General features: G+C 40.0%; 1 protein-coding gene across 8 annotated transcripts in view; it reads left to right on the top strand.

Moving 5' to 3' along the window:
* Positions 1 to 27,628, top strand: part of ARB2A (ARB2 cotranscriptional regulator A) — a 265,885-nt gene that overhangs the window by 177,934 nt on the left and 60,323 nt on the right. For all 8 annotated transcript variants that reach the window (XR_010607838.1, XM_065656369.1, XM_065656370.1 and 5 more), the window contains 2 exons: positions 10,797 to 10,913; positions 14,240 to 14,324. Coding sequence is in view for 7 of the 8 variants with exons in the window: in XM_065656369.1 (XP_065512441.1) it covers positions 10,797 to 10,913; positions 14,240 to 14,324 (202 nt within the window). In the remaining variant the exon portion in view is untranslated. The remainder of the gene's footprint in view (positions 1 to 10,796; positions 10,914 to 14,239; positions 14,325 to 27,628) is intronic.

Raw genomic sequence — 27,628 nt, 5'->3', positions numbered from 1 at the left:
ACATTCATTTCACTAATGTGATTGTTCACTTGTAGACTGAGTTCTGGATTTACACATTTATTAAAACATGAGAAAATTACTTCCATAACTTACTTCAGGCCACGTTTTTCATTAGATATGAACCATTACCTTCGTGATGGTAAAATATCAAAACAAAACTCCAACCCCTTGTATCATTTCATTTTCAAGCCCTGTGTATTAATGGTTTTGTTACAGCCTGATTTTTAGGAGCAGTTTATTTCAACTAATTTGTCGTCACAAAGATTTAGCATCACTGTGTTTTATTTAACTTTAAGTGAGTAAATACAGTTCCAAGAATCTGCATATTCTTGTTCAAGGCTTTTTAGAGGTTTTCACCCCACGTGATGCAAAGGAGGAGCCCACCCAGACAGGCTAAGAGTAAATTAGTTGATTTATTGATCCGTTTCATATGCATACTGATTATTTAGATACAGCTTAGCTGCTCCACTGTAATTTAAAAGATGCTCAGCTCAAGCAAGTACCTTAGGAAGAGCTTTTCTCCCAGTGCGAGGAGGGTTTATATCTGTCCAGCCCCGCTTCGTAATTGATTTGAGATCACCCAGAGTAACAACCTCGGAGATGTTGACCAGGCTTGAAGCCCCAGGGCTGAAAATGGTGTTGTCGCGGAGCCTGACCGAGGAGCAGATGAGTCTCTGTGCCCTGGAGCGGTCGCATCCCCTCAGATGGGTGGACCAGATGGCCGAGGTTTGGTAGCAGCATCAACAACCCGGCTCCGATCTGCTGCCACCAGAGCCCGCGTGAGCCTGACAGGCGGCGAGCGGACGAGTCGCCGTAACTCAATCATCCATCTGCACCCCGAGACCCTGCTCCTCCCGAGTCTGGAGCTTCCCACCGTTCCTGTCAACAGCAAGAAAACTGGCGGGGCTTGAAAACTTACTGATATTTGCTCACTGACGGGTCTCGGGCAGCATTTGGCACCTCACTCAGGTAGGACAGGGCCAGCTGTGCGCTGGCTGCTGCTCTTCAGCACTGGTAAGCTGCGCCTAATGGCTGCAAGGCCAGGCTGAAAGCCCAGGATCCAACGTACGTTCAAGCAAGGGAACGTGTTCAAAATGATGGCTCGTGATTTGCCCGCGCTCAGAGCTGTGAAAGTCTTTGTGAAAAACTGTCCCCAGGCTGACGAGTTTGGGGCAAGAAGCTGATCGCACTCCCAATTTCAAGCAGAGACACCTGCGCCTCCTAGTCCACGTAAATCGTGACCTTTTCTGATGCCACAGGACTTTGAGCTGTCAGTCGTCTCCAGGTGACTCTTATTAAGGCAGTTTACTAACTGTTTTATTATTTTTATTTTATTTATTTAATTTCATTTTACGCTTCTGTTTCAAACTAGGCCCAGCACTCAGCTAAGCAGTGCTTCAGGGATCCAGGTAAACCAAGAAAAATCAAAGGTTTGACCTGCAGCATAAGGTTTTACTGGCAAAGATGTGTCAGCTAAGAGCTTGAAAAAAACCCTTCACCACCCCAGCCAAGACAACTATGTTAGCAAAACCTCTAGTGCAGGTTTTGCGCAGCAATTCCAACAGAGGAATGCTCTTGCTGGCTGAGCTCATGTCACTTGGAGAGGTGATGCAGCCTCCCGCCAGAAAACCTCCTGCATCTCTATTAAGAGGATGCTGCTGACACAGACACCTGGAAAAGCCAGAGCAGCGAAGGATCTTCTGCTGTGCCAGAGATTTAGTCATTGTCATGCACTCGCAACATCTTCCACGACCTGAGTCCAAATCAACGGTGAACACAAAAATGAAATACAGTTTAGCAAACTACGTGGATTCTTAAAATATTATTTTCTGGGGTCTCACGTACTGCAGTGGACATACCCAAGCTACCTTTAAACAACCCAGCTCAAGCATCAGATGCTCTTCAGCATCAGCTGTGCCAAATACTGCACATGCTAATTTAGGTGGGTTCCTGACAGCGTGAATTGGCCCTTGTGGAGCTCCACGTTCCTGAGAGTGGACCGTTTTTGAGCTCCTATGTTAGAGGCAAGCCACCATCTCCCTGCTGCAGTCAGCCACAGAGGAACGTTAACACTTAACTGACCAGGCTCCACGCTCTGTTCCTGGTTGAGAACATGGAAGCTGTTGATCCTTCACAAATTTATTTTCATGCCAATGAGATGTACAGAGGTTTCCTCAGCTCAGATCTCCAACTTTGGGACGGTAGACTGCTGCTGTCGGGAGGGCATACCAACTGGCTGACTCCAGCCAGACCCAAGTGCTCCGAACCTCCTTTTCTAGTCATCATTGCAGTCCTCCAGCAGCCCAAAGGCAAATAGCCCTGCAACTTCCACATCTGAAATATCCTGAGATGCATTAAAAAAGAGGCTGGCATTTATTTGCTTTAGTTGACCTGTGGATGGGAAGATCTTGACCAAGCCCTCTTGTCTAACCTACATTTTTGGTCTGCAATGAAACTACCTGCAGAATGCCAACATTTGGTGCTCCAGACCATGAAGTATGCCACTTCCCCCAATTCATTTTGGTTTGAACTATTGTGGTGAAGATGTAGGGGACTCAATCAAAGATATTTACCCACAGGATATGATACCAGTTTATGTTATGTGATGGGCTTTCTACTGAACTGTTAGGCTTCATTCATCCTAGACAAGTTGCTGGGAGGTTTGTAGGTGGTCCTACCCGTGGTCCCTCTGATAGCACAACAGCCTCTGTTTGGGAACTTGGTGTTCTCCAAATTATTGCAGGTCCTCACAGGCTTTTCTTCTGTAAGATCTCCATCGTAAGACACTAGGGACAAGAGAAAAGGGAGAACTGCATTATTAAGTTTAAAGTTTTAATAAATCTGAAGACTGAGGTTTTTATACCAGAGAGCCATGAGTTTTGTTCACGAAATATTACCAGCAGAATTTTGGTTACAGGGTTTTTTGGGTTGTTGTTTGGTTGGTTGGGTTTTTTTACTGAGCTATGCATAAGGGAGGTGACCCCTATGCTTTTTAAATCTTGAGTTATTTTAGAATTAAGCATTTTTCTAATCATGATTGATTTAAAGAACTTATGCCCCCAGTGTAAGGTATGTGTGGAAACTTTCAGTACAAGTTCTGCAGCAGAAATAGGTTTACAGTGTGAACTATGACAAGTCCTAGACTCCAGATGCTCTAATGCAATCTGTTCTAATATGCTCATGCATTATTATTACTGTTACAGTGTGATTTATTGCTGTAGAAAGCTATCACAATTGTAGATGTAACATCCAATAGATCTTTGAACAAAATATCAGAAAGTACTTGGCTGTGGTCATTCTGTGATTGTATCTTTGCAGATGTTTTCTTTTCCTGTGTAAAAACTGGTGCATTTCAGATGCTTTGCCTGCTGCAAGCAGTGTTTTATCATGTCTGTGAATTAATTTAGGGAAATTTATTCTTGTTGCTAATTGAAAACGGGAACTAGTTTAACTTTGGACTATTTATTATTTTTGCTATGTGCTGTTCAAGCGTAGTTCCTCAGTACTTGTAATCCCTAACAAATAATATTTTCTGAAGACTTGAGGATCTAATACCATTTTAAGATGTGCAAAAAACTGAGAGTATATCACAAATTCAAGAATTCTGTCCAGCAAGCAGTGAGAGGTCTTGGGAATCCCAGACTGACAAACTCACCCTACAAACAAATAGAATGATAATCTTTATGGTGAAGAGGTGTCTTTCTCAACTGAGAAAAGGCATTAGCTCAAGTGTTAGGTCTCAAATAGACCAGCTACTGGGTTTGTGTGAGATTGGGTGAAAAAGGAGTTGAAGGCGATCTTGAATGACCGTAGACATGTACCAAGCTCCAAGGAGAGCACATTAATTTACTAAGAGAGAATCCTCAAATCCTCCAAGAAGTGTTAAATACAAATTGCCCTCTTGCACACCGTTATTGGTACATGATTTCTTCTCTCTTCCCAGCCACCACTGCTTTTACAAATATTTCAGAATCCAGCTGATCCCATTTTGATCCACCAGAATTTCCACCGCAGATTCATTTTGCTTCTGGAAATCATTGAGGACATTTGGACAGGGGCTTCCAGTTCAGTTTCCTCTGAGAGGAATTCAGTTTGCAACATGCCAAAACCTCTTAGAGACTCAAACCAGTGTGAGGGAACTGCAGACAATGGAGGACTTGCGTCAAAATTATATTGCTCCAAGGCAAATGCTTGTTGTAGACAGGCGCATTCAAGCCCAGTGCATACCATGGAAACACCACGCCACAACTGAAATTGCAGTGGAAGACAGGGGAAGTAGATGAAAGGTTTTTTCAAAAGTTCAAGAGAAAGTAAAATTTGAGGGCATTTAATTTTTTTTTTAATCCATTTTTCGTCATACCTAATTACAAGCAACTCAGAGGAGTAAGTATCCCCCAAATCTGAAGTGATGGAGGTTGATCTGATTGTCTGAGCACATAAAAATAAAAGACGCATGTTTTAACTTTTACCTTTCTCAGAATTTTGGATTTTTACCCACTTAAAATTTGTTAGGTATAAAGAGTATGGACTCAATGCTGCAAAGAGTTACTCTCACAGGCCATTTACCTCAAGGCCATGTGAGACATTCATGGATTTTCGTGTTTGCGGGATCAGATCTTTGAGTCACCCCTCAGCATTCTAATGCTTTCATTTGACGAGTGTTGTGCTATAAAATACATACTAAAGAGGTATTTTGTCATCTATTGTAAATATATATATACACACTAAATGTATTGCATATGTAATACATGTATAAGAGGCTATGTCTTATATAGTAAACTACAGATAATAAAGGTATCAACATTTTGTCATTATAAAGTTACAATAATTGTGTAATACAAACTAACACAGTATTGCCATCTGACCTTACAGTGTAGCAGTAAAACACTTATTAAGAAGTTGACCAATTAATGGTTAATTAACATATATGAATTTAAGGAATGTATTTTTAGGGAATTTCAGGTTCTTGCTCATGTAAGTGATAGAGTTGAATACTTGTGCGAATAGATAATTGACATTTTCTTTTGCAAAGTGAAGGAACAAATTTTCAACCACTGGGATAGAGAAAACTTTTTAAAAGATGCCTGAATGCTATCTTCTGGCAGTGAACACTGGTTTATGACGTTCTGTTCTAAAGGAATAAAATAAAAAGTAGTGATGATACGTGGTTAATAAATTACAAACCCAAACATTACTGTGAGTATAAAGAAGGAACACAAAGCCAAAGATAAAGTGGAAATTCCTGAACAGAAAAGGTGGTTGGGAAAGTCTAGAGGACCCAGAGTAGTGTGTTGAGTGATGCAGTAATAAATGAGAACCAATTTACCTACCAGAGAAGTGCTGCTTTACCTAATTCTGCCTATAAATGAATTATTTGAAGAAGATGAGGAAATGTAAGGACAGAATGAGAGGACCCATAAGCCATCTAATGAAGGGATGCGCAGAGACATGACTTCCTGCAAAATCTGTTCAGCTAAGAATAATTTAAGATTTGAAAATGAGCACTGAGCAAGAAATTAAGTCATTCCTGGTCTGTAAAAAACTTCCTGTCTATGGAGTTTACTGATGTACAAAGAGCATAAGGTATACAGTGAACTTTAGACAAAATCCTTAGGTCTTCATTTGCAACCATTGTTTCAGTGAAATCCACTGTTTTCCTGGGGGAAAAAAAATGTAGCATTGTAGATAGCCTGTGATGTATTAAATATCTTCAGTTTTAATACATCCACTTTAAAAGATCATACTGGCTGCATGGTATAAAACTAGTCCTGGGAAGTGTAAATCATGTGTCCCATAGCATCCTGCCTTTGGAATTTGGTAAAACTCTGTATTTGTATCAAGTTTGAATGGCAGCTGAGTGCTACATTTCTGTTGAATGTTGATATGTTTTACTCTAACAATTTTATTCTGCTCGCTTAACTTTTAAAGTTTGTGTACATTCAAAATTATTTTAGAAAAGATAAATATGTTTTAACTGTGAGCCACCAGTTCATTGAATCTGAAGCATTTACTGAGTATTGAAGCTTCCGTGGCCAAAAGCGTATAGGCTTCTTGTATCTTCTTGCAGGATAAATTATCATCCCTGATAAGAGATGCTGCAGCTTGAGCATCACCTGGATCTGCTCTCCTTGGTTACGACTATCAGTTATTGTCCTGTTGTAGCAGAGAACTTGAGCTGTTATGGTGGAAGCTGAGTGTCCTGGGTTTGGCATGCTCTGTTGTGACATTTCTGTGTCACTTAAAGATGGACATGTTAGACTTCTTGCTTAAGTGAATGTTATGCACAACACATCTTCACTCGCTATATCATTTTTGTCTGTTTTCTGTCCAAGCTGGCTCATAAGGGCATGGGTTCCTACCAAAACTTACTTCTTCTGGACTCAGTGTAGAGAAATCTGTAACCGAAGCTCAGTTAATCCCTTCGATCCCTCTTTGCTGCTGCATCCACGAGCCCTTGCCCTGACCCCAGCACTGTGGCTGAGTTATCAAAAAAACGTTATCAGCCTTGGTCTCTTTTTGCTGATCTTTGTGAAGAGAGCACCGTTCTGCAGACATCCACAAAGCTGAGTGGCCAGCACCAGCAGCATGTCGGGTATTGCATGTTACTCCCCGTATTATATATGATCTGAAAAGCAAAGACTGCGTGTACCATGCGAAGAAAGAGTAGGAAGAGATGGCTGCCAGTTCTTCCATGTGCATGGGGAAATTGAGGATAGTGAGCCTGAGCTATGTCTAGAAAAGGAGAAGGGAACTGCACGTCTACGTTTCCTTGTGATTTGAAGAAAAAGGTGATGTTCTTAGATGAACAGGGTGGCTGGTTTTCAAAACAGAAATGTGGGACACAAATAGCTTGAGACAAGACCGCTTTTCCAAAGCAGAGAGGATTTTTTTCCCCTTGCTAGTCATTACCCCTGCTTCTGCAGACCAGCCCTTCATGGAGGAAGTCATGCTTGAACACAACGAGCTGGTGATGATTTTAAGCTTCCCCCAGCAGGTGATAACTCTGAGTAATTGGTAGGTGTGTGCGCTTCAAGGACAGTGACATTTTTGCTCCTTTGCCTGTTTAAATCGCAGCATTTTGTGTAAGATGGGGCAGCCAAATGTGTGCTGGAATGCACAGCACTAGTACAGGAAAATTAGTAAGTGTGATGTGTTTCTGAAACTTCTTCAATATACAGCAGATATAGTGCGAGTTGGACATGTGTGGCCTACAGGCCTTGTGGTTTTAGATACTGTCTCTTTCAGATAACAATTTTTCTGGTGGGATTTCCAAGAAGCAAGGTTATGCTACCTTACATGTTACATAAAGGTAAAGCATTTGGATTGGTGTGATGGCTGGTCTAGCCACAGCCCTCCCAAAAGCAGCCTGGCTTCCCCTTGCAATCAAAGGGTCATCGGTGATCATCTCATGCACATAGCTCTGCCTGATAAAGGGGATGGTAAGGCTGCAGTCTAAAAACCAGTATTTTTAGATGTTTGTGAGATCTGAACCACATTTAGGGCCTAGTGTAATTGTAAGGAACGTAGTAGAACAGAATATGTGGTAGAGTAAAGCATTTGACACAGTCTCCCACAGCATCCTCACAGCTAAACTGAGGAAGTGTGGACTGGACAATAAGGTAGTGGGGTGGACTGGGAACTGGCTGAAGGAAAGAAGCCAGAGAGTTGTGGTCAATGGGGCAGAGTCCAGTTGGAGGCCTGTATCTAGTGGAGTGCCTCAAGGGTCAGTTCTGGGGCCAGAATTCTTTAATATATTCATCAATGACTTGGATGAGGGAATAGAGTGACCGTCAGCAAGTTTGCTGATGACACCAAACTGGGAGGAGTGGCTGACACGCCAGAGGCTGTGCTGCCCTCCAGAGACCTGGGCAGGCTGGAGAGCTGGGCGAGGAAAAAATTAATGAAATATAACAAGAGCAAGTGTAGAGTCTTACATCTGGGCAGGAACAACCCCAGGTTCCAGTATAGGTTAGGGAATGACTGTTGGAGAGCAGTGTAGGGGAAAGGGACCTGGGGGTCCTGGGGGACAGCAGGATGGCCATGAGCCAGCACTGGGCCCTTGTGGCCAGGAAGGCCAATGGGACCTGGGGTGGATTAGAAGTGGGGTGGTCAGTAGGTCAGAGAGGTTCTCCTGCCCCTCTACTCTGCCCTGGTGAGACCTCATCTGGAATATTGTGTCCAGTTCTGGGCCCCTCAGTTCCAGAAGGACAGGGAACTGCTGGAGAGAGTCCAGCGCAGAGCCACGAAGATGCTGAAGGGAGTGGAGCATCTCCCGTGTGAGGAAAGGCTGAGGAGCTGGGGCTCTTGAGCTTGGAGAAGAGGAGACTGAGGGGTAACCTCATTCATGGTTGTCAATATGTAAAGGGTGAGTGTCACGAGGATGGAGCCAGGCTCTTCTCAGTGACAACCAATGACAGGACAAGGGGCAATGGGTGCAAACTGGAACACAGGAGGTTCCACTTAAATATGAGAAGAAACTTCTTCTCAGTCAGGGTGACAGAGCCTGGACCAGGCTGCCCAGGGAGGTTGTGGAGTCTCCTTCTCTGCAGACATTCCAACCCGCCTGGACACCTTCCTGTGTAACCTCATCTGGGTGTTCCTGCTGTGGCGGGGGGATTGGACTGGATGAGCTTTCGAGGTCCCTTCCAATCCCTCACATTCTGTGATTCTGTGATTCTGAGTAAAGTAGAGTAGTGTAGCATAGCGTAGCATAGCATAGCTAGAGTAGAGTAGAGTAGAGTAGAGTAGAGTAGAGTAGAATGGAACCAGAAGAAGAGAGGAGAAGAGAATATTGCAGATTAGATATTTGTAATGAGTCCAGATTCTCCTGAACCAGGCTGGTCGAAGGTGTGAGTGACTCAGCCCTTTGAGAGACAAAGCATTTATCGGTGCTTGACATGTCTACATGGGCTTGGGGAGGGGGATTATAGCATCGATAAAGACCTTTGTTTTGAGGCTCCACCTTCATCTAGAGCTCAGGGGTTTCATCCCCAGTTTAGCAGAATCATCAGTGGTTTGGCCCGAAGGTCATCCTGGGGCATTCAGTATTCTTACATACAGTTTTATAATGGAGGGAGTTTTTCCATCTTTGTATTAACAATGCTGAGTGTCAGATGTTTGGCTGAAAACATCAGTATCGTGCTAGAGCTGAAAGAAGCTCACCCTCCTACAATAGATGCTATTTTATCCTAAATGTGTGATTTTGTTCCCCAGGCACATTCCTATTATGTCGCATCTTCCAGAAATTCTAGATATTTACAGTGCCCCACAGGAGGATAAATTATGAAAAAAAAAAAACATGAAGAAAGATTATGCCTGAGAGGTTTTTCATACACACTTGCCCAAGATGTCCTAAGCTCAACTGAATTCTTGAGTCGTGTAATTCTGACATTACCAAAGAGAGAGGACTAGGGAAGGTAGACACCTGATTTTGTCTGGAACGGGGAGCTCTGCATTGGCACTACCTGGCCAATAGTGGTGAATATTTTTCCCTTAGAGTATTAGTTCAATTGCACTGATTTAAAAATGTGTGTGATGTAAATAAACAAACAAACAAGGTAAGATGTGAAAATTCAGAATATCATACCGCAGTTACGTAGAACTGGTAGTAAGAGTGCTTGGTCAAAAGCATTTGTATCTGTGATATTTTGAAGAAACTCGGAGATAGTTTAGATAAAGTATGGATAAATGCTAGTTTGGTATCAAAAATCTGGATCGAGGTGTTTATTTTGGAGTTTCTGGTGGAAAATACAATTCACATCCCCATTGTAGAAGTCTCCTTTAGAGCATGTTTTCAGAGGTGCAGCCTGTACATGGATAAACAGTTACTAGAGCATGAACAAAGAATGCCTGATTTTAGAAATGTTGTACGTGTTGCCATTTGTACAAAAATGAAGCTGAAAAAACCCCTTAACTTTAGTGCAGCATGCACAGCGATAAAGACACTAGTTGTGAAATGCTGGGTTTATAAGTATAATTCATTATACTCTCTTTGATCCAGTGTTACAAATTAGGGTCACTCGTGTCAGGAGATTAAAACCTTTTTGTCTCTCTTTGATATCAAACTATTCTTTCCCAGTCCCTTTTATCTTGCAAAGCAGCGCTGAATTCCACAGCATCTTTGTCAGTTCGCTCATGTTATTTGCAGCAATCATTTAATTGGTTTTAGAACTAATATTATTTAGTCATACTGTCATTTGCAACAACAGAGTCTCTTTAATATCCTTAAAAATGTTGAGAGGCTCCAGCGTTAGCTGGGTAAGCATATGTAGAAGAGAGACCACAAAGAATTTTGGGACCATGGTGGGAGTGCAAGGTAGCTAAATTGGATAGAAAAAGAAAAAAAAAAAAAGTACAAGTCAAAGTAAGATTGTACATCAGAAAAACTACAGCAATCTACTGAAAATTAGTAGATGATAGTCATGAGTAGCTTACAGTGAACCACGGGTACCAGCTTCCCTGAAGCACAGAAATGGGAACTTGGAGAAGCTTGTAAAAGGTGTCCTCAGGGAATCTTCCATTTTTTCACTATGATACCTTTAATCCTAGAATTGTCAAGCCACATGGAAAATAATAGGACTGAATAGTTCAGTCAGTTAAAAGTTAGTATTATTTCTTTTATCAAAAACATTGGGTCTTTCTGTGTTTCTGGAGCCGTTAGGATTTGTATAAACTTTAAAACAAGTGAAGTATTGAACTTGTACTGCTCTTTCTTTTTTAATTTAAGATCATTATCTGTGACTAAGCAGACTCTAGTCAATAGAAAGAAAGAACTTAAAGCCAATATTTTTTAACAGATGATTCAACGAGAGGCAGAAGTAAAGAATAAGGTAACTGCTGTGGCGTTGACAGACTCTGTTCACAATGTGTGGCATCAAGAAGTTGGGAAAACTATTCGAGAGTGGATGCGAGAGGTGAGGCCGGGTTTTTTTTAAAGAGTTGGGGGATATACATCTGTATGTGGCTCTATAAACACGTCTTTATCTGCTGACCTCTTCCATTTCTTTAAGGTATGAAAGACAGCACATTACAGGAGCACGGAAACTGCGTGCCCATGCCAGCCCCTAAAATAACCGAGATTAAAGCCATTTCTGAACTTCAAAGGTAGCAGTCACAATAATAAGAATTGAGTCCAGTGTTTCTTCCCACTGCACAGCAGTATCGACACATAAACCGAGGCAGCCCGTGAGCTGCCCAACGTCTGGAGCAAAGTCCTGGGTGAACCTGGGGCTCCTGGCTTCATCTGGCCAAGGTGGAGAAGCACCTTTGGGCTCTTCGTGACTTAGTTTGAGGATTTGCATGCCTGGCAAAAGCCCCTTTCTCTCAGCAGTTTTATGAGATGTTACTATTTCTGAAGTGCTCTGGAGTTTTCGGGTGAAAAGTCAGAGTATTTGCCACTGTGCAACTACCAACGGTGTGTTGGTCCAAGATGATCTGGTGTTGGTCCATGGCCAGCATCACCGAGTTCTACCTTTGGGTGAAGGATGCTGCTGTGCGTTCATTATTCTTTTAATCTTTAAGTATGGGGTTGCTGACCGCTTGTAAAATCACATTTTTTTAAAGCAGGACCAACTAAATTTCCATTTATAAGTCTCTTCCTCAGCAGATCAGGCTCATGTCCACGTTTTCCACATTCCCGTTGCAGAACTCTAAAACAATAGGTGCGCGTGGCAAATTTGAACTAGGCACATCCTGAACTTTTTGTGAGATTTTACTTTTTCCTGTGGATTTAGTGAAACTTTCTGTGCAGATGGCCTATTCCTAACTTAACCTTACAGTTTTATAGGCCGTGACTGATGGGAATAGAGAATCACCTGGGATGCAGCCTGACAGCTCTGACTTAAATGTTAAAAATATAAAGAATGGTAACCCCTACAGGCTCTGTCAGAAAAATTCCCATTTTCTTTATGGGAAATCAAAACCTTAAAATATATGTTATGTAGTAAAACTGAAATTTTAAATCCTGTAATTTGAATCTGACAACTCCATTTTTCTTTAAGCATTTAGTCTGAATAAGACAAGTGCATTACCTTTAATTTCATTTGCAGAAAGTAGATCTTAAAGAATAAGTTAAATGATTAATGGCCTAAAAAGTGGATGGAGTGTCATAACTTACATTAGCATTGAAAATCTCCTATAAGAAAGAAGAATTTTACATATGTGAAGTGTGGCTGAGTGGTATTAAGACTAGCGTATCACCTGGATATCTCTTACTTTAATCAGGTTTAAGGCTACTGGTAAAATGAATAATAATTAAAATATACACCTAATCGCTGCCTGTCTGTAGGGCTAATTGCTGTCATTGAAAGAATGAATTGTTAAAAAAGTAATTCTTCATTGGAGCTATCTCTCCTGTATCATTGGTGGCCTATTTTTAGTACCTATAGAAGTCATGATTTTTGAATTTATTAGGAGCTGTGATGAATGATAAAACAAATCATCCATTTACATATCTTGACACTGCTTTCGAGAATACTTATTTCTTACAGGCAAGTGTCACATTGTATATAAAAGCTGGTTAATTGTGTGCTAATCTTCTGTATTATCTCCAGCTCTCTGATGTAGTGTTCTATCAGTAGTTAATATTAATTTTACTTATTTCAAATGAATGTAATACTTCATAAAAATTCTACTTCTTTTATAATTTCTACCATCTTACATTTGCAATTTCACATTCAGCTGTTAATTAAAATTATACATGCAAATTGTGAAATGTATAATGCTTTACTACTTTAAACCTTAAAGCCTTTGTGAAATACTTCCATTTTAACCATTTTTTACTAAAAAAGTTACATTACTGGGTAGTGTGTTTGTTTTCTTTTTTTTTTTTTCCTTCCATCGAGTTCAATAGTTTCATTGATCTACTGTTTCTTACAAAAATCTGCCATGCTTTGTGAACTTCACTTTCTAATCTCATACAGCAACCCTTCCTTTATGTTGTTCCTGCTCTCCCTGGTCCCAGAACAGTAGGGTTGCCTTGACAAATCTATTCAAAAGCCATTCCTCGCCCTTTATTGGTGGGGACTGAAGCCTTTGAAATTCTCTCCTCACTGCAACACAGCTGACATCTTCTTCCAGACAGAATGAATTAAGGAAATACAATAAGACACTTGATCTACCAGTCAAGGATCTTTCCACAGTGAGGACGGACTCCATGGTGCACAACTAGGGCAGCAAGCATCTACAAATACACAATACATGCTTGTTTACCGGAATAGCAATCATCCATTTTTACAATCAAGATTGATAGGATGATTTTTTAAAAATCTGTCTGAAAATTCATTGGGTCTTTCCAAAAAATTGTGTGTTCTTGGCTTGTTTGTTTTTTGCTGTTGGTTTTTTTTTTCCCTTAATGAAGTTAATCAGGTTTTCAGAAAGGGAAAACTCAGATTTGCGATAAGAGAAGCCGTGTAGATCTTTTAGTCCAGCTGGCAATCATATTTAAAAAGTAGTTGCTTTATGATTAAATCTTCAGTGGTTTTGGTGTAGTTTCAGCATATTTTATTAAAAGCACATTATTTAATACTTTAATTCATATAGTTCCCTGGACTGATAGTATTTGGAGCAAAGCATTTAAAACAATTCATGGTAAATTCATCATGCTCAGAGGTTCAGGAATGAAACGTAAATGTAAATGCTTCCTGAACATAATTCCCTGAAGACCAGTATTTGCATTTTTAAATGTTCATGCACAATTCATCTCAGCTGTATTTCCAGTTATTTGAATATTAATCTGCTATCGTGATGGCTTTCATTCAGTTATAATCTGTTGGTTTGTGGTTTCACAACCATTCTTTCCGCAGTGTACTCCATCAAAACACCCTGGAAAATTCTGATTTCTTAATGTTTGCAAGCGAGCGGGCTCAGTGTTTTTATCAACACCTGTTTAATGACTAAGAAAAGCTTAAAACATGCAGTGGATAATTCAGGCACTGTTTGGTCCAAGGTTTAGTCCACTGGCACTCAAAATAGCACTTGAAGACATGCTATTTAAGCACATTTACAAATATCGCGAATTATGGTCATACTCTTTTTATTTTTCTAGTATGAAACTACGACATTTCACCTCCAGTTAGTGTGAATAAGCTAGCATGGCATACCTTCCCATCCCAACAGGGACTGGTTGTATAAATTCATTTGAGTATTTTGGTGTGATCACTGCCCTTACGTACAAAGCCTGTGTGTATTTTTCGCTCTGGGTTTTTGGCCTGCCCCAAAAATTTCCCATCTGCTCCCACAGAACTGCTGCAACTGGGTGTCCAGCTCCGAGCCCCTGGACACGTCGGTGGAGTCAATGCTGCCGGATTGTCCCCGCGTCTCCGCAGGTACATGAGCTTGTCTGCAGCAAAGAAATAGTTATTTACAAATGCGTTTGGTTCTGGATGCATTTTAACCCTTCTGCAGCAAGATGGGGTTGAAAGCTGCTGCTATTTCATACGGCCCACTGTTAATTTTTTTTTTTTTTTTTTGCTTTGAGTGGGATTTAAGTTTTCTTGTCTACTTGTAGCTTACATTTTTCTAGTCTCTTTGGCTTTAAGTAAGTGGTGACACTATAAGTAGGACCTTAAGAAAAATAACGGTGATGATGAAACTGAGAAACATATCATAGATCCTTGAATAAATACCTGACTTTGTGTAGGCAAGAAGGTTTTAAAGAAGTGCATTAATGAAAGGTGCAGCTAAGAGAAATAAGACACCTTCCTGAATCCTGATCAGCAAAAGTCTAGTTGACGTAGCAAATTATTCACAGTGTCCAAGAATCTTGATGTGAGATTTCTGTTGGTTTGGAAACATTCAGCTACACCCTTTTATTAATGAGTCATGAATCATAAATCATAAGGAGCACATAAAATAATACACAGAGACTTTTGTTAATGTGTAATAATTCTAGCAAGTAGACGTAGTTGTCACTGTAACAGGAAAATCTCAAATCTCTGTAGGAAAGTAATCTAAAATACATAAAGCTGTTACTGAACTTTCATGTTTGATTATCAGATTTCCTAAAAGCTGTGGGTAGCGTATTTCTGTAGAATATAAAATCAGGTTCAAAGGAAGACACAGCCTATACAATATTAATTTAGAAGCTGAAACAGTGTTTGACCTTGCTCTGCAAGACGCAGTTGTTCGTTTGACAAGTTAGAGATTCGTATCTGCCTGGATTTGTAAGGTTGTTAATGAGACCTAACCTTGCAGATGAAATTTGGTTTGCTGCAGGGTATTTTTAAGGCCTGGAAAATTTAGCAGTACTTTGTTCGAGGGCTAACAACAACCAGAGACCTGTAATCGCATTTCTGCTGTGTTCTGGGGTCTAACCATGCACATCATCATCTCTGTACCGATAGCATTGACATCGCTCTTTAGTGCTTAGGGACATAAAATATTACTAAAATTTTCATAGATTCAACATTCATTTACCAACTTTTTGCTCGTTCCGGGGAGAGTACAGAGTTTAAGAGGAAAAAAAACTGTTCAGTAGCAGAATTCCTTAAAACAGGATTGACTTTCAATCTCTGATGTCTGTGTTGCTGTTGTGCAAGAGTACGAGTTATAGAGGTCATTTTAGTGATAGCAACCAGTCAGTATTTACAGTACTCTTGCTGATACTGAAAATCCTCTGTGCTCTGTGTTCATCCTGTGTAAATAATGCAAAAGGTATTTTATAAAAGAAATCCTAAGTATTATTCAAAAAACAGACTGATGCTTTAATAGGGGTGTGAATAAGTCTTAATTTTACATTTCTATTGGGGATGGGTCATAGTGGGCATAATGTTTATACCCCACTCAATGAACTCCCAGCTAACTGAAGTCTTTGGCAGAAGAATTAGTTTAAATGGGGTAGGATTTCAGCCAATAAAAGTTGTAAAAGTTGGCTATTTTTGTTTCTTGCATACATACAATGCCACTAAACTAAGATTACTGATGTTTTAGAAGTTCTCGTGGGAGGCTTTGGACAGTAATTTAAATGGAAGCTAACTTTTTCCAGTTTTGTTCTTTGTAATATAAGGACGGTTTAGAATAGTATAACCTTATGTGACCACTGCTGAACGATCAATTTACTCATATGTTTTTGTTTATATTTCTTATATTCATGTCTTATATGGACAACTGTAAGACATTTGCAGAGGAACAAGTGAATAATTCCTACAATGTGCTTATACGAGCAACGGCATAAGCCTGTGTTAGGGTAATCCGCAATAAATTTATGAAGTGCTACTAGATGTAGGAGCATTAGTACTTAATGTGAGAGATTTTATTTCACATTTCCTGAGAACTGCAGTACTGAAATAGCCCACATTCCAATACTGGCAGCATTGCCCTTGGTATTTCAGTGACTGGCAGTGAAAGCAATCAGAGCAACCAGAGGAAGGTTTTTTAAAATAAGCCTTTTGCAGAAGGAAGATTCGCTTCTCTTTTCTGCTTGGAGCCCCATCTTTTTATCTGTGTTTGCACTGAGAAGTAAGTTCAGGAGTAACTTGGTCACACCTTGTGAGCCAGCTTTTCCAAAAAGGGTCTAATAATCAGACATTCTGCACATTGGGATTTACAGTTTGTTTGGGAGCAGTGCCTACTTCAGATGATGTTGCAGTCTCTTGCTTGCATTTCCCTTAAAAATCACTAGAGAGAAATAAATGGCCATCAAAATGGAAAAACAACTTGTATTCCCAGATAGAGTTGTTGAAGCTTTTGATTAGAGCATTATTAAGTAATTAAGATGTTTGCCGCAATTCATTCATGTCTTACTCAGTTACAAAAAGGAATGAATAGACTTTAATAATTAAATGTTGGGGTGTGAGAACAACAATACAGAGAAAGCAAGCCATAATAAATCAATTTTCTGTGCTTTTGGCAAGAGGTCTGGTACTGTGAAGGTCCCACCTTTTTGGCCTTTCCTCCACATTTCAAGGATTTGGTCGCATGCTCACGCCGTAGTTTAATGTCCTCCCGTGACAGGTTATCATCACACCAAAGAGATTGTCCTCTAAAAACTTTCCCATGTAATGCAGTTGTCCTGTGTGGTACAGGTAATCCAAAAAAGCCTCCCGTGCTGTGTTGAGAGACGTATCTCCCAGCTCAAACAGACCTGGAGCTCCCGTTGAGTCTGTCTGCCCAACACTACCCGTCTTGTTACCCTTCCCGTATATTTCCAAGAACAAGGCATTCCTCCTCACTGGAGAAGAGTCCACCACTCTCCCTCTGTCGTTTATCTGCTTATCAACGTTCTCCTCTGCTCTTTCTCTGGCTCACAGCCCTCTCTGGTCTCCAGCTTTGGACCGTTGCACCAGTAAGGTCCTCAGTTGTGGCACGATCACCTCCTTGGCCTGGAGGAGCCCTCTGTCAGTCTTCTGCCTTCAGTCTATGTTAAAAAAGCTCTATCTCCTACCCTCTTCACTTTCAGCCCTCATTAAGGACCTCTGTTAGACCTCAGGTCATCTCCTGGCTCAGTCTTAATCCACCTTGCTAATGGAGTCAAACCAGAAGACCTCGCCTGTGTCTCAGAGGAGATGAATCCATTTCCTGTCTGAGATACAAGCAAATGCAGGGTGGAGAAAGGTGAAGACATTAAAAGCATTCTGTAGCTTAAAGATGGTCAGATAAAATGGAGTAGGGCTGGGAGTCTTCCTGGTCAGAAGATTGGAGGTCAGCTTGTATTTGGATGCAGACAACGGGATGGACGTTTTAGTGACAGGTTGTGCTGCACCACCGCAAACCATGGTTGTGGTTCACTGAAGGTCTCTGAGACCTTTCAAAGTTTCTCCTAGTGGTGGGGCAGGAGGTTCACAAGCCCTTTGGGAAGCTCCTAATGGAGCAGCCACTGGGAGGAACAGCTGAAAGTGGGGATGGGAGGAAGCACATCCATGGATCTGTGTCCATCTCTGTTGCTGTTCGTGAATTAAATTACTTTGATTTCAAGGTAGTGGCCTGGACATGACCCCAGGAATGGCATTGTAAATTCTGCCAGGTAAACACAGGCTTAGTTTTCCTGACTACAAATATTTTGGGGTGACTCACGGGGAGCACCTTAGTGTTTGGATAAGACACATTCCTTAGCTCGTGTTTCTGCCGGTGAAAGCTTTTTATTTAGGAGAGAAGAGTAAACTTTGCGGTAATTTGCCAAAGTGGATATGCACCAACACTCATTTACATAATCAAATAAAAAGAACTTATTGTAACATTAGCAGAATGAATTGCCTAATCAAATCCTTTGAAAGTCTTTCTAGCTGACCCCCAAAATCACTAGCTATTCTTTCAGCAGTTGCAGCCAATGTAGTTAAAACATTGTAAAATAAGGAAATTATAACATCAAAAGACAAACAAGATGACACAATGGAATGAAACGTTGACAGTAATCAAGAAAAGCTCTATTCACGGAAGAGCCTAGACTTGAATATGTGTCTCTGTAATAGGGAAGAAGTGCAAGAATTAATACATGTAGCTGAATAAAGTGATCTCAGGCTGGCAGAAGAAAAACAAACTCTTAGTTTTGGGGGACAGGTATGACCCATGCTGGTGGTGCCCTGAACAGTACCCTGAGGGAGTCCTCAGGATTATGTTTCATGGTACCAAGCACCAAGCTTGACTCTGTATGGTACATAAAACCATTTAGGCCAACCAAGCACAACTTTTCTCTTTTTACTTTGAATTCAGAAAAGATCCTTAAGATTATTTCTAAAAGGCTACTGCCTGTGCTTTTAGGGTTTTACAGATAAATAAATAGAAAGGAAAAAATGGCTTCACAGAATGGTTGGGGTGGGAAGGGACCTCCGGTCCAAAGCAGGACCACCTGGAGCGGTTTGCCCAGGACTATGTCCAGCCTTCCATAAGCTCCGCTGCATGTCAATAAAGAAACCATGGTGATGGTAATTAATATTCACGTAAGGTCGTGAGGTTTTTATTGCTATACTTGCTCTAACTTCCAAAAAGACCCCACCAGTGATGTGCTGGAGAGCTGTGTAGGGTTTAAGTCCATATGTGGGGGAGTATGGAGTGGAGGTGGTGGCCGTTGTCCAAACTCGGGTACGACAGTCAGCTTTGCACTGCCGGCATCAAAAGCAGGTCCTTCACCTCGCAAAGAGCTTCAGAATGTGGTGGTTTTCTTGCTTTGCCTTTTCGAATCCTTTCAGCTGGTGGAGGTGGAGGGGGCTAGTAGAGCTTGTCCCAACAAGAAGCAGGGTTGTCATCCGTTGAGCCTCTCCGTAAAAACACAGCCAAAAGCATCCCTGCACATGTTAAACACACACTGTGTACTTCAAGGCTTGAGGTTTTCTTTTTTTTTAGAGATTTTTCTGTATACACATAAGAGACTTGGAGTTCAAAACAAATGAAAGATGAGATTCTGCAGAGCTCACTGAAAAACAGGGAAGAGCTTGTTACCTGCTGGTTTTGAGTCCTTGGCATAGCTTGATTTAATATCAAGACAAGAATATGATACTAAACAGTCCCCTCGAGACTGCTGCTTTGTGCCAAGTAATAGAATAGCATCAATAATCCTTCCACGGGGCTACAGTAAATTTAAGTAAAGTTATTCTGGACTGTTAGATCTGCTTAAAAGCACTGATCCAGGAAAGCGAGCGCATCACTTTGCACAGCGAGCCTTTCCCCCCGCACCAGCTCATCCAATAAAGCCCCTTCTGACGAAGCTTCTGTCGATACTGGGGAAACCACGAATTACCCATCAGACTGCAGAGGTGGCAGGTTTTTTTGTTGGCTTTGCCTAACGGGTGACTCCTGCCTGCTGCTTGAAGAGTTCAGTTGCGTTATTTTATTTTTTTATATATAGAAAAGCCTCGTCTGGCTGCAGATGCACCCCATGCTGGGCAGATTCTGGGGTTCAAACGGAAGGATCTCCAGCGAGGTTAAATGGGCTCCTCAACACCGCAGGGTCTGTGCGCAGTGGTAATTGTTGAGTGAGGCTTGTGACAGCCTTAGGGACAGACCAACTTATTCCTGTCCGTTTTTTTTTTTTTTCCTTAGCTTTGTTTGCACCACGCTGAATCACCACTCTTACACATTTATGCATTTTTCCTTAACAACAAACGAGGCAGAAACAACCATAAACTGTATCAAGCACTGAGACAATACCTGGCTCGTCCACTTTAGCCCAGTTTACCAGTGCTTCTCATTTTTCACTCTTTAATCTATTTGTTGAAGACCATTCTGGGCTGTTTTCTGACATTAATATTTTGTGACTGGGCATAGGTGTCCAATAACTCCAGCAATAGAAGACTTACATTATAAGCACACACTTTTTACAGTAAGGGAGATTAGGCAATTTACCCATTTCGCTAAAAATGTTATTTCGCATTCGTCAGTCATTCATGGAGATTAAGATTACAGTAATCAGTGTTTACTGTAAACCTCTTTGCATTTTACGTCTTCATGTGCATGTAGTTCTGTCAATAAAAGCTTTTCACTATGGAGAAAAGATTAAACGCCACGGCACTTTGTCAAGGCAGCGGGCTCCTGTGTTTAGCTGCGTATTAATTTGTTTTAAGGTATTTGTAGCGTTAATAGCACAAATTGGGAAATGCGAGAGTCTGCAGCGTGCCGGTTGCTCCGTAGCCCTGTGTTAGCATCCTCACAATCTGCAAGCACTGGTCCTGCGCTTCCATTTCTGCTGCCATACAGCGTCTGTCGGGCACTGGAAATTATCACAGAAACTTGGAAGCGTCAGCCTGTCTTAGCCACAACTCTGGCAGCCGCTGCACTAAGTCCAGCTTTAACTAATGTCTTCTTAGTGCAGAAGTAAGTGGCTTTTTCTCCACACTTGATTCTTCAAAGGCGCTCTGCTTTTATTCTCCTGCTCAGCCTCAGGTGTTGCAGGCAGCTTTTAATTTCATGTATAATACCTAGCTGGATGTGAGCTCACATGTTGTGTTTTGAGTAGCTTAAGCTTTACAGAACAAAATCTATAAAGACCTGTTGAGCAATATTGCAGATTCTTTTCCAGAATGCCAGATCCTCAAAACTAAATGTGAAAATGTGAATCTGAAAGTGTTGATTTGAATTACCAGATGTTACTGCACTCAGAGACTTTGATTTTCTAATCATTTCAATTTTTTAATTCATTTTTATGGCGCTTTCTATGACCAGCTAGGTCTTCAATACTGTTATTTTTCAGGACAAAACACTCATCTTTGTGTACCATTCTACAAAATAGTTACATGTATTTGAGACAGTACTGGTATTAGAGAAACTATTAATATTTAATGAAAAATTATTCTTGTACTCAAACATATGTATTTATCATTGCATTTTCTTAGAGTACAGTCAACGAGTTTGATTAATGTATGCTTGTCTCAAAGTCCCTGAGGCTTTGATTGTGATAATTGTAAATAATGTAAATTATTACAGCCAGATATTTCCTACAAAGTGTTTGACAACGGTTAGAGTGCTGTGACCATTGCTTCAAATAATACTTAACGCTATCTCTTTAGTGCTTTCTATGTACATGTCTGTCTACGTGATGGCTGAAGTCTTACTCTGATGTGTGACTGCAGAATCTTGAGTTCAGGGACTTATTCTTCAGTGATCGTGCTTCATCTCGGTCCATATGGATGGCAGCTAGAAGGGGTGTTGCTTCGCTGGACTTCTGCACGGTGGTGTTGAAATGCTTGTGCCATGATTCCTTACAGCACTTAAGAGTACAACAAATAACGAAAACATTCATGTTTCGAAAAGGCAGATGCAACTTCACTACAAGTATCAGAGTGACAGTTTAGACTGACACTTTCTAAAAGAAACTGTGTTAAGTATAATTAAGTTGTTGCTAAAAAGCCAGTCTAGTATTAGTTCAATCTGCACTAGTTTTGTCTTTGGAAGGGTAAAAACTAGAACAAGAAAAGCAACAGAGCTGGTGAGAGGCTGGAGCACAAGTGTGATGGAGTCACCATCCCTGGAGGTGTTTAAGAGATGTATAGATCAGGTTCTCAGGGACATGGGTTAGTGCTAGAGTTAGGTTATGGCTGGACTCAATGATCTTGAGGGTCTCTTCCAACCGAAGTGATTCTATGATCTCATGAGTCCATGGTTCTGTGAAGCTGGGACTCAAATTAACTTCTTCCTCCAAGGCATGTCAGAATACACCCTAGCAGAAAGGGGTGTTTTTCCACTTCTCTTACTTCTTCTGATGGCAACAAAATTTTCTGTTTCATCCTCAGCAGCTTTATGAAGCCAGAACATCTGTAAAGGTGGGATCTAGTCCATCAGTGTAAGTGTAAAACCTGTATTTGTGCTAGAGCTCAGCACCTGTAAGGAGGTATTCCCTGAGAGATATAATCCAAAATTCAATAGCACAATTTTTATTTGCCTTTTCATGGCATCCAAAAGATCATTTACATTTCAGCTTGCATTTTCTGTCAGAATCCAAATTTGGATTTGGTAGAATTTTTCAAAATGTTCACTTTCACTTGAAAACTTATAAACTTTTTTCATAAATGTGTATAGTTTAGGCCAGGAAAGATATTTATTTCACTTATTCTCCACTTTTATATAAAGGTCTTTAACTTTTGATCAGATGTTGTTATGCTGAAATTAATTACTTGCATTTGGTTAAAGTGTGTCTTCCAGAAAGTCATCCAGCCCTGGCTGGAAGGATTCAAGAGATGGGGAATCCGTTGCTTCCTTCCCTTTGTAATTTGTCAAATAATTAAGAGGAGTGGCTCATTTCTAGTTTGACTTTGGTTTCAGGTGCCAGCCATTAGGTCTTGCTGTGCTTTTTTCTACTAAGTTAAAGAGCCATTTAGTACATTTGCTTTTTCTCCATGTGAATTAGATACTGGAATCAAGTCAAGACTCAGTTTTCTTTTGAGAAATGGAATAGAGTTCTTCAAGTCTCACTGCACATTAATTTCTCCATGTTTCAAATGCTTTTGTACGTTTTCCTGTGGTGTCCTCAGTCTTTCAACATCTTCTCTTTGAAACAGACCTGTGTGCATCTCAGATCTTCACTACCTGATTGTCTTGCGTTTCATCAGCCAGCGGTCACATTTGACCCTTTAATCATCGTCAGTTTAGGAGGAGCTTGTCCAGCATTTCCCGATACTCTTTCTAGAGCTGCTGATCTTCATCTTGGTTCTAAAGTAGTGTTATGAAACATTACATTTCGCTCTAAACAAACAAACAAAAAAAGGCAGCCATATTTCTTATTGACAACCATTCTCCACACTTACACAAGCTTTACCACCAATTAATTTAGCCATCAGTAACATCTCTATTCAATAGTGGTTTCTCCGTGACAGCTTCGTTTGCAGATTACTGAAGATTGCAAGTTCTCAGAAATATCAAATAATAATTATTTTCAACCTGTTTTCCTGAGCAAACAATAATTCTACAGTTGTGCCATTTGTCCCCTCTTGAATTTATGAAACGTTGATCAGTTGCTGCCTATTTGAAGTTTTAGCTGTAATTAAATTTCACCAAGCTTTGTGATATTAGTTGACAGCACAGAAGGAGAAACAAGGAATGTATCTTCCTAATTCAAGGAAGAGTTTTTAATTGCTCCTGTGAAAGGCAAAGAACAGTAAAAAATAAATAATGTTAAATACGGTGCCTGGAAACAAACAGGTATCAAAGCAGCCAACTGTGGCAGGTAAGTGGCTCCAGTGAAATGCCAGTATAGAGGGCCTTTTTCCCAGAATTTTCGTGTGAAACCTGGGAAGAGCAAAAAATAGTTGCTGTAAAGAAAAGAAAGACAAAGGACTTTCTAAAAATTCATAGGAAAGTTAGCATAATTTGTGCTGCTGCTCAGAATTTTCAACTAATTATATTCTTAATTAATAGACTCCAGTATCACAACATCGGGGGTCTGAAAGGGATTTTTAGCATGCTTTAGCTTCATCAAAAGAAAATGATAACTTATTCTTTGGGTCCACGGTATTAGGGCAGGAAATTATGGACCTGTATATCGTTTTTTCTATTATTTTTCTTGAGATTTATTGCAGGCTAACTGTGCAAATAGTCTTTTCTGAAAGTTGGATTAGGATTTTTCCCATCTTCTGTAACTTCTCTGCTATTTTAAGTTTTATTTTAAATGAACATCAGTAGCCAGTTATCTGGTTTATGACTCTTGAATACAAACTCTGCAAGCCTGACAATTTAGAAATATTTATCCCTGAGAAGATATTGATGAGTAGCAAGAAATAATGTACTTCATCAAACTCTTCGCCATTTTTTTTTCCAAATAGAGAACAGAAACTTATATTGAAAAATTTCATACTTTCTTCATTGTTATTTACAGTTTCACCATCTCCATCTGAAAATGAAATACGTTTGCATTTGTTGCCTATATAAATAACAAAGTTCTTCATTGTGCTAAGTTTGCCAGCCACAGATTCTTTCTCCTTAGATAGTTTCAGCTTTCCTTATTCTCTCTTTATGCTGATAACAAGCTATTTCCACCTTTTTTCTGTATTCCTTGACTGATTTCGTCTTTCTCAACCAAGAGGACTAAGGCTCTGTCCTGCGTTCTTTTGTCACCCGGCAAACTTTTTGAAAATATAATTTATTCGTTTGTGTTTAAATATCTCATCTTGACTAAATTTGCTGAGAAATCTTGAAGAAAACACCCTTTTTGAAGGACCGAGTGTGTGTGTTGCCAGCTGAGGCTTCTCCCTGCTCAATCCCACCCAATGTCATCAGGACAAGTTCAGAATGATCTCATTCGTCTTTATCCATCACAACTCTGCCCAAAATGGCAAAATAATGAAGAACTTTATACCTTTTTGTGTTAGAAAGTCAACATTCTGAGTTTTTAGAAACTTTTAATGTTTATGACCATCAGGATCCATCTCCTGAGCTGACGCCTTCCAGGCAGGAAGGCAAAGGGAATGAGTAACGGTAGTTCTGGAATAGAGCACCACATCCTCACCACTTCTGTTCACTTGAATCACTAAATAGGTAATAAACAGGCATTTTAATACTTCAGGCATATAAATTATCTTAACAGCTGTCAGTAATGCCAATTATATCAAATTCCTGCTCATTGCTGTGATTGGACAACGAACAAGAATTGGAAAAACTCATAACAGTGGCATGGAATTGATTTTAACATTCCTTTTCTTTTTCTTTGCCACATAAATTAAATTTATTTGCAACACATGGAGGTTAAATTTGTATCATATTTGCCTTCTTAGCACCCTGCCCTCGAGTTGCTAATTTAACAGTTTTCTGGCTGCTCCAGCTCACTCTCAGCCGAGAAGATTATTTTCCCAACCTGTGAGATAACCAAAAGATGAGAAACATGGAGCCCCGCCATGCCATTTTTAGAGGCCCTTTTCACAGTATATTTGCACTTTAAACTTTTTCCTATCAAGGAACATGCCTATATCTGGAAAAGCCAATTTTCTGTTGGGAAGACTTGCCGTTTTCTGCTAACCAGTGTCAGCAACTAATCTTGTCATGTTAATGTACAGGGACGGTTAAGTGACTTGTTTTAAATGCACTGTGATTGTTAGCTATTTATTAAAAGCAAACAACTGCTTGTAACTAATGTTCAGATGTTGGTTGTTTACACAAAAAGTGTTAGCGACAAGGGTAATTTAAGCTGACATATATTCTCACATTATGACATGAAAACCATCATCTATGTGGTAATTATGTATAATATATACCTTAATATTGTGAATACTTATGTATTCCAATAAATATTTTGATTTGGTGAGCCACATTTATTAAGTAAGATTTTTAAAACTATCTTTCAGTTTTTATGTGAAAGAAGGGAAAAGGGCATTTACCTCACATTAATCCTTTCTGTTTAGGTAGGTTTACAAGACGTACCTACAACATCTTAACGGAAAAAATAATCCACATGGTTAATAAACTATTTTAGGTTATGTTTGCTGTTACTGCTGTAAATACAGCAGCCAGCTTGAAGGTGAATGTCACGTACTTCTGAACAAACACCATTAACTGCCCGCCATTACTTTTAAAGACAAGAGCCATCTTTTTGTGAGTTTAATCTTTGTGCAAATAAGGCATTGTGTATAAAAGTGCTAATTACTTGATCTGAGATTTTTATGTTATATCGTTTGAAATCATACATTTTATAAAATGTAACATCCATATATATGATTTTTGTTACATATAAATAAAATCCACATATATTACTCTTAAATAGCTAGGTTAACATGTTTATTTGCGTAATCTGGGGACAAAGTTCTAGATGTCTGCTTATGCAACTTGGTCCATTCAGTGAAATCTGTTCCCTTTTCAGCACAAAAAAAATTCCCATTAAATCCCCAAAATAAAGCACATGCAAGATAGTAGTTGAAGATTTCCTAAAGCTGGACTCTGATAATAATGTGTGTCAGAGCTGCAAGGTAGGATTCGTTTTATTTCAGGAGTGATCTGGACATTCATGATTTTGATGGTTTCCTGCTACTGGTTGCAGAACTCAGGCTCGTGCATTAGGTACAGCTTGCAAATCCAGCACATCTTATGAATCTCGCAAATTTCTTTTGGCAGCTGGGGACCTGATTGAGCTGCCACTGAAGATTTCCAGTGGTTTTGGTGGGTCTCACATCAGTCCTTGAGTCTCTGCAGATCGATATTTTAAACCAAATGCTGAGTGTGAACTAATGACAATTTTTTAAGACCGGGGGTTTTTTTCCTTCTTTTAATAGCTTATGATTATTTTTACGGGTTTTTTGTCTTTTTTTAAATACATTATGAGTATTTTTACCAATGCCTTGCAAATGCCATGCACGTTTTTTGAAAAAGTAGATCATGGGATGGAGTAGGCTCATAGATGGAGAGGCAAGATGTTGACTCAAGCTAATAGGGAGGCTTTTTGTACACGAAGGAGAGGAGGAGCCAGTGACAGACGAAGAATCCAGACATCAGCTTTCATATTTATTGTCTCTGGCTGAGGACAAAGTTTTGCATGTGGATCAAAAAGCTTATGTCTTATTAAAAGTTTAGAAATTCTGGACTAAATGGAAGTATGAGCATTTATATCACTTGCTGCCAGATCATCTCGTTTCGCTTTCTGAGAGCTCTGCTACTTCTTGATGCAGCGAAGTCCTGGTTTCTGCTCATTTTTGTCTTCATTTGAACTACATTTTTGTTTATATGGTTTTAGCAGTGTATTCAAAGCTTGTAGTTTGCACCCACAGATAAATGATGTTATCTTGGTAAAAGAGGTACCAGCAGTCACAGGTGGATTGATTTGTCAGCATCCAAAGCTTTCATCAAACATGTAAAAAATATTCCTCGTGTAAAAGAGGAAATAGAAATTGATTTTGAATAGTTATTCTTTCCACACACAGGCTCTTTTGTTATACGTTTTGTTAATTCTGGTATGATTTTTCTGCACTACATCTCTCTTTCTAAACTTTTCCTCTGATTTAGTGCCTGACTTGATTTAATGCCACAAAATGATTTACTGAAGCTTTACAAATGATATTTCATCCACCAGAGAGACTCTGTGAGCTGAGTGCTGTCCTCAAATACGATACAATATTGTGTTAGCATTAATATGGATATTGATGCAAAATCAATGCAAATAGACTCCACATCTAATCCCACACTCCCTCTCTCAAGTTCACTGCCAGCAACAGCAAGTTAGTTCTTTGATTTCAGTCCTGCATTTGCAGTATTTATGAGAGGTTGTACTTTACATCCTTACTTTGGT

Source organism: Caloenas nicobarica, chromosome Z, assembly GCF_036013445.1.
Source record: "Caloenas nicobarica isolate bCalNic1 chromosome Z, bCalNic1.hap1, whole genome shotgun sequence".
Classification (NCBI taxonomy): domain Eukaryota; kingdom Metazoa; phylum Chordata; class Aves; order Columbiformes; family Columbidae; genus Caloenas; species Caloenas nicobarica.
Note: the sequence above shows the minus strand (reverse complement) of the source record. Positions and strands in the feature narration are given on the sequence as shown.